The 7,634-nt window shown below is 29.5% G+C and overlaps 1 protein-coding gene across 4 annotated transcripts in view; it reads left to right on the top strand.

Moving 5' to 3' along the window:
- Positions 1-6,900, top strand: part of LOC106459881 (transcription factor Dp-1-like) — a 106,143-nt gene extending 99,243 nt beyond the window's left edge. For all 4 annotated transcript variants that reach the window (XM_022386450.1, XM_022386451.1, XM_022386452.1 and 1 more), the window contains 2 exons: positions 706-778; positions 1,184-6,900. In XM_022386450.1, coding sequence (XP_022242158.1) covers positions 706-778; positions 1,184-1,382 — 272 coding nt within the window. In that variant the 3' untranslated portion in view covers positions 1,383-6,900. The remainder of the gene's footprint in view (positions 1-705; positions 779-1,183) is intronic.
- Positions 6,901-7,634: the final 734 nt, after the last annotated feature.

Here is a 7,634-nt window from a genome sequence, read left to right as displayed (position 1 = left end):
AAACACATCACTATTGTTATATATCTTTATATATATATCTTTATATATATCTTTATATATATATCTTTATATATATATCTTTATATATATATCTTTATATATATATCTTTATATATATCTTTATATATATCTGTAATAGGATATTAGCTATTAGGAAACTTTCAAGCAAAAGATACTAGCTTGTGAATCGAGTTGATACCTGGGATGGAAAGGTCATATGAGGATAGATTAAGACTTCTGAACTTGTTTTCTGTTCAAAAAATAAAAGAGGATCTGATTGAGGTGTGTAAGGTTGTTAAGGGAATTATTGATGCATAATTTTTTTTTCATATCTAATGTTGAGAATGATAAGACTAGGGGACACAAATATAAATTTTAGCAGGGAAGAAGTTCTCTTCAAGTAAAACAGCTTTATTTTTCTAGTAGGATAGTTAACCTCTGGAATGGATTGCTTTTGGATGTAGTAGATATAGTCAATTTAAGGGAAAGCTTGATAAATATTTGAATGATAAAAGCTGGCTTTGAGTTGTTTTTTCAAGGGTTTAGTTTAATTAGCTGACAGGACAGCCAAGATGGACTAAAATGCCCCTTACTATTCCTTAATGTTATGTTAATGTAAAGCTGATATTCACAAAGTTAAAACAGAAAAGACACTTCAGTTAGTGTGGTCATTCCATAGAATCTAAATAGCTTCTTTTGTTGCAGAAATGTATAGAGGAAATGAAGACTTGCTAGCTGGAATGGATATAGATGATGGGCTTCATATTGAAAGAACATGGTAAGAAGTTGTTATAAATTAACACAAATGGAAAATATTTTCAAAGTGAAAAAGAAATTACTAGTAGTATTTTTTTTTAATCCTGCTACTTATTAGTATTAGTAAGAAAAAACTCCCCTATTTAATAAGTAGCAACTTTGAGTTTCATATGCTTTTCGTGTCAGGCATACTAAAGGAAAATCATTCTTAACTCATAATAACAGTAACACACACAATAAACAAATCAGATAAAAATTGTTTTTGGTAATCAGTTAATCAAATAAGTTTAATACTAAATAACATTATGTGAGTCAGATATCAGTTCTGTTTTTAGATGAATATTGAGATACAGAAACACTGTACATCTAATAATATACATAAAAGGGTGTATATCCAGCTTTAATATCATAATTGCTTTTGTGCTAGCACACGGAGTGAGGCATCAAATTCTTCTGATCTTACTGATATGGAGGTTGCTATGGCAACAGCAAAAGCACAAGGGCTTTCTAGACAATCTAGCATTGGATCTCCTTTGGATTTTCCATCTCGTCCGAACACCAGCACTCCCTCTGAAGACTATTCTGGTAGCGACTCAGAACCTTCAAGTCCAGGGGACAGAAAATAGCTTATCCATCGAATATTACTGCCACATACTCTACCGAAGTGCCCAACTTATCCTAAATAGCTGGAAAAATGCCACTTGTATGGATGTAGGAAAGACCTTGTACATATTTCAGCACAAACTTATCTTTGTGGTATATATATCAGTGAGGTTTACATTGAAAAACAAAACTATGCCATAGTTATGGCTAACTATTTAAATATAACTGTTATATAAAATCTAACTAAATACCACATTTTCGAAAAACAAGATATTGGTCCTAAACCACTGGATAGTACATGTGTTTGTCTTGGAAGATGACAGTGGGAGACTGTGTAGCTATGTCTGGATTTCCAAAGGTTACAAAGGAAAACAATTTGTCTCAGATTTCTTTTTAAACACCAGTAACAAAATTATGCATAGAAAAAAATCATGCTTAAAAACTTATTTTAATACAACACTTGCATTTAATGAAATGTGACAATAATTAGTAATTTTAAATAGTTAATGTGTTGAACTTAATATACTTGAAACTTTTTATATTTTTGTTTATCGTAACAACTTATAATATTAGCAATATCTTGTATAAAGATTTTGTGAAATGTCACATGTGGACTAAATGCAATGTTCAGGTCAGTATCTCACTTTCTGAAGGCTGTAAATTCGTATTTTCTGCCAGTAAATATACTGTAGGTTTTAAGATGTTGGTTTAGTTAACTTAGCATCCATGTTTTAAAGTATTTATTACTAACTGGAACTTTGGGGAGTGTGATTTTGCTTCCATGTTTTTTATAGTTTTGTATTACGAACTGTAAAATGTTAGATGAGTTATTAGATTTCTGTCTCTTTATAACTATATATTTAGAAGAGATTTTAATTTCAAGAATAATCTGCATGACATTCCAAATAGAAATTAAGGAAATCTAACAAGTCTCTAGTTTCTGTTTTTAATGTTTTATCATTCTTTGATAATTGCATACTAAATGAGTGGTATTAGTAGTATTGACATGAGTAAAATTGAATTATTATATCTTTTTAAAGTTGATTTCTAATTTTAGAAGCTTCAGACTGATTTTGTGGTATTTTTATTTGTTTATTTTTTATCATAAAACATTGAAAAGAAGATGTTTAAAAAAATATCAATAATGACAACACAATAAACATTCAATTTTAAGTACTGTTCACTTAGATAGTTTTTAAGCTGTTGTTGATTAAAGTTCAAAATATTTTGAGGCAATCCCACATAATTGATAAAGAGAAGTAATTAAGTGGTGGTTGATGATGCAAAAAACTGTGAGTTGAATGAAGTAATTGTATGCATTATTTAGCATCTCCAAGATAAAAAAAACAAATATTTCATAGTTGTGTTACTACTCCGACCTTTGGAATGGCTTGGTCCAAGTACTTACTGCAGAATCTTGTAATAATAAATTACTAATATCCTTTTTTGCATGAAAATGATCTAAACTTTTTGTATTCTTTAGTTTCTGATTCATCATTCGTTTAATAGTAACATTAGATTTTGAAGTAACATAATTTTTTAATTTAGAAATTAGAATTGAACAATAAAGAAAGTGTTTTATATTTATTACTTTAAAAATGTTCTGGTAAAGTTACCTGCTTTCAAAAGACTGCCGTGTATGGTAAAAATCCTACCAGTCAAAACTTAACTGACAAGGCAAAACTAGCCAAAGTTTTTTTACGTTTTACAATTAGCTGGTTTTGCTTTAAGGGGAGATTGTGGAAGCTGTTGATGACCACCTTGTTACTAAAATATGGCCATGAGCAGTTAATTGATGGTTGAAGTTTTGCTAACCTAGAGCATGAAGTATTGTATAAGAAGTGTTTTGATGAGTTAAATATCAGTGTTCAAAATTGAAATGGTGTTAAACACAATTCAAAGTATCTGGTTTGTGCAATAATCAAGTAAGGACTGAAATAGGACTAAAAGCTGGACTGAAATAGTATTCAAGTCATTCTGATAACAGAAGTGATACAAACGTTGTTTGACTGGAAACAATGTACATGTTTTGAGGTAATGTTTTATATTTCTTTGATTTGTCAAATTTTGCCTGGATATTGTTTGCACTTAAACTCAAGTTATAGTTAAACATGGTTGGCTTGGTATGCATACTGAAGTGGTTATAATTTACATGGTTGAGTGTGTAAATTGTAATGGAAAATTTGTTTGGTATAGAAGTGAAAGAATAATGGTGAAATGTTGTGTACATATTTGAATAATGCCATACTGTGGAAAAAGTCAATTATTATGAGTTGATAACACTATACATATATTAATATTCAGACTTGGATAATCCTTTGACTAATCAGAGTTGTCAAAGAAGCATGTACTAATGATTAAACCAAAGCTTATTTGTTTAATAGCTCTCATACCTTTTCGATTCTCCACAGGTCACATTTGATGATAAGTGGTAGGTAAGTTTTAACCTTGTCTCTTAAACTTGTATTCATGTGTTAAAGGCTTTTCCTTAAAAATATAGTAAAAACAATCTTATATGCTGAATTTATGCAACAGGTAGTACAAAAAAGTGGATGAAACAACCTAGTCACTAACAGACATTATAACACAAAAAACAGTTACAGCTGTTTGGGTACCTCATATTGTAAATAGTTTTAGCATGATATTTTTTGTCATAATTGCTTCTGTTTGCAAATAATTAAAAAAAATTGCACTGAATGCCATTTCTGTCTTGAACCTAGAGATGATTGAACAATTTATTTTTCAGTCTTGTACAGAAAAAAAAAGATCAACTACATGTACCTGATATAATTGATGTAGTAAGTTTGCATAACTTTTATTTTGTTTTCCTTGGAGAAATGGACAGATCTCCCATAAACATTTTGTACTTTAAACCTGTACTGACCTTGAGTGTTTATATCTGTCAGACTATATCTGTGGCATTGCAAGTGTTTTATTTTCATATTTGTTCTGTTTGAGTTTGTTTTAAGAAAACTGTGTTGTGAAACAAAAGCTGTGATGCATCAAGAATGGAATAATGAACAGATGTTTGCTATTATTGTTTCTGTGTTGGAGATTTAGTGTATACATATGGTATTACACTAAAAATAAGAATTCTGATCCATGGCCTTTCACTTGACACTTTTTCGCCAACAGAATTCAGAAATGAGAATATAACTATCTTATAGGTATAGAGCTACAGGACCATTATAACTACAATCAGAGTATGGAGATATTAGCCAAAATATTGTGGTTTTTTTTGATAAAAATGTTTGATATAGTAAATAGAAAAATAATTTTAGTTTTTACATCAATTTTTTCATTAAATTTCATTTAACTGTATGAAGAAAATCTGAATATTTTTGTGGACTTGTGTGGTATGCAACATTGTATTTCTTGTTTTTACTAAAGATTACATGACAAAGTAGGTATTTTTCTCTAAGTGCACAGTTTGTTTCTTTGTTTGATTCTGCTAATCTCCCTTTTTAATTTGTTGTAATTCCTTTGTTTTTAGAACTACTTGTGAATTATTTTTACTCCATATTTGCTACATAATTTGTAAAGACAGAAAATGATCTACTATTATATGGTAATATATATATATATATATATGTTAGTCTATCTGATGGTAGATCATTGTACATTAAAAGGTCTGATGCTGTTGTTAATTGCATGGTTTGATAATAAAATATATGCAATTTTGGATTACTACCTTTTAATCTCACAGTTATTTCACCAAGACAATCTGTAATACAGAACATGGATGATGTTTTAGCATAATGATGCTGTATTAGTTGTAAGACCTATAATAAGTATTGACTTTTTCACTTGTGGTTTAAGATTATAATAAAGAAGAAATATACAAGTCGTTACAGTTTTCAATAAGATAGAAGAAAGTTAACCAACTGCCACTACAGTTTTGTGGAAACTTCTGTGATGATCTGGATGAAACCAGTTTTACAGAATATTTTGGATTTTATAAACTGTATAAAACGTTACCTTATTGACCTGTGATGCACAGAAATGATGGCTTTATCTGCATGGTGTAACCGCAGTAAGGACTGTGAGTCGTTTATTTTTAGAGACTTCCTATTCTCCATGCTAGTTTTTACATGGAATTCTTTTTAACCACTGTTTTAACCATTTCCCTCTTGTACATAATACCATGTTTTATTCATCACATTCAACTTATGTTGCTGTTAAATAAGATTGCAGTGTTGCATTGAATTTAAGCACTGCAGTAGCAAATGTGAAGTTTGTGGTTGATAGGATATTTCATGTATATCAGTTTTTCATATGGTAATTACTGAAATTGTTTGTGCATGTTTCACATCCCCAGAGACCCATAGAATTATTTTCATTGAAGTAATCATTTGAGTTGAGCTTGTTCAGTACTAGTATGTTCTGTACATAGGACATTTCATTCTTTTTTGTACCCAGTGTTTATGTAATAGATAAAAGAATATGATATTCAAACATTGAATTAGTTTATTAATATAAAATTGTTGTATTTTTGTAGCTTTGTAGAGTTTGTCCAATAGCTCAAAGACTATATGATGTATGAGTAAATCAAATTGATATTGTAAGTATAATATTTAATTTACCATATTTGAAGAGCATGGTAAATTAATAATTTACAAAAACAACTCGTGAAAATACATTTGTTACTTAAATGTCTGTCTATTTATGAAAGTAGTGATGTAAATATCAAGAATTACAATTTTGTTTTGGCTTACAATTAACGTTTAAGAATGAAAGTTGAATTGCAGTTAAAATTTCAACTGATTCATTTTTAACTTTAGTAGTCCCACTGTGTTTTAGAAAATATTTAAAGCTAATAAGACTGAAACATTCTATTTAAACAGCAAGTCCTTTAATTATAATTATTACTAATGGTACAGTTTTATAATTCTAAATTTAAATTAAATGATCCACAACTGAGGAGCATACAAACACTCATTTAATTTTGTAAAATTTCAACATATCAGGCACTGAAAAATTTGTTACATTAGGAAACACAAGGCTGTAAAAAGATATTGTTGCCTACTCACTGCCAGGAATACAGGCCTTCAAATTGTAAGTGCTTGTCCAATCATAAGATTTACATGACAGAAGTTGTGAATAAAACAACACTACAGAACATAAAGTATAGATTAGAAGAAGACAAAAAAAAAGAGTATCATAAAATTGACTGAAAATTAAGCACCTCAAATGTCAACCTGTTATGAAACAGGAAAAGCTGTTAAGGTTTTAGTGATGTCAAGTCCTCGAATACTAAAGAATAAAAATGTAGTAACTCTGTTGTGTAGAATACTGAAAGGTAAGTAGTGTTGAAAAATGTGTTTCCCACCTTTCAATAATTGAGTGCTTTGTTTTGCTCCATTTGGACTTAGTCAAAGTCAAGTAGAGTTGAAATAATACGGCGCTCCATTTGGACTTAGTCAAAGTCAAGTAGAGTTGAAATAATACGGCATTTAAAGAAAATAATGGACTTTTACCTTGAATACCATATGGTCTGTGTAATGTCAAGCTTTTATATTTCAATAAAGTCAGCTGTATTTAGATTACTTTGTCCCATTATTCTAGTCTACAATGGTGACATCATAACCACAAGGTCTTCCAGAGAGTGAGCAGTAAGTTTATAGACTTACAATGACAAAATCTAGGGGTTTGATTCTCTGTGGTGGAGGGAATGCAGATAGCTCATTGTGTACTTTTGCTCTAAGAAAACAACATTATAACTATTTTTTTTTAAAAACCTGAAATGAAGACTAGAAATATTTGTTTTATTGCTGAAGTATTTTTTTGAATATTAGTGATTATAAGAGGGATGCCAAAATATAAGAGTAAAAGTTGAAATTGTGTAGAATTAGCCATTATAAAAGAGCTCAACTGAAGTCATACTTTTTGTGTTTATGAATATACTACCATCATATTGTGAAATTGAATTTGAAAACTAATTATATTATTTGAAAGATTTTTTGAGAAATTATTAAACTAGTACTACTCTACCCATTTTCTTAATAATAGTAATTCTGTGGCTTAAGGATATACAAGAATTGGGGATTTTATTAAACAAAATATATCTATGCCATTTGCACATCACATTCAGGTGAAGTTATTATACAGCTATAAAATACTGGAAGTGGTATAAAACATTTTACTTCCAACAAAGTACCTTACTTCTGCTCACATACATAGCTATTCTCATTCAGTGCTACTTTCTAATTGAAAGATGTTTTTTGCATGCCACAAACCTTTCATTCCCACACACACCTTGATTCACATGGTTTAAC

Source organism: Limulus polyphemus, unplaced genomic scaffold (assembly GCF_000517525.1).
Source record: "Limulus polyphemus unplaced genomic scaffold, Limulus_polyphemus-2.1.2 Scaffold674, whole genome shotgun sequence".
NCBI classification, from domain to species: domain Eukaryota; kingdom Metazoa; phylum Arthropoda; class Merostomata; order Xiphosura; family Limulidae; genus Limulus; species Limulus polyphemus.
The sequence above is the reverse complement of the archived record's forward strand: the minus strand, read 5'-3'. Positions and strand labels throughout refer to the sequence as shown.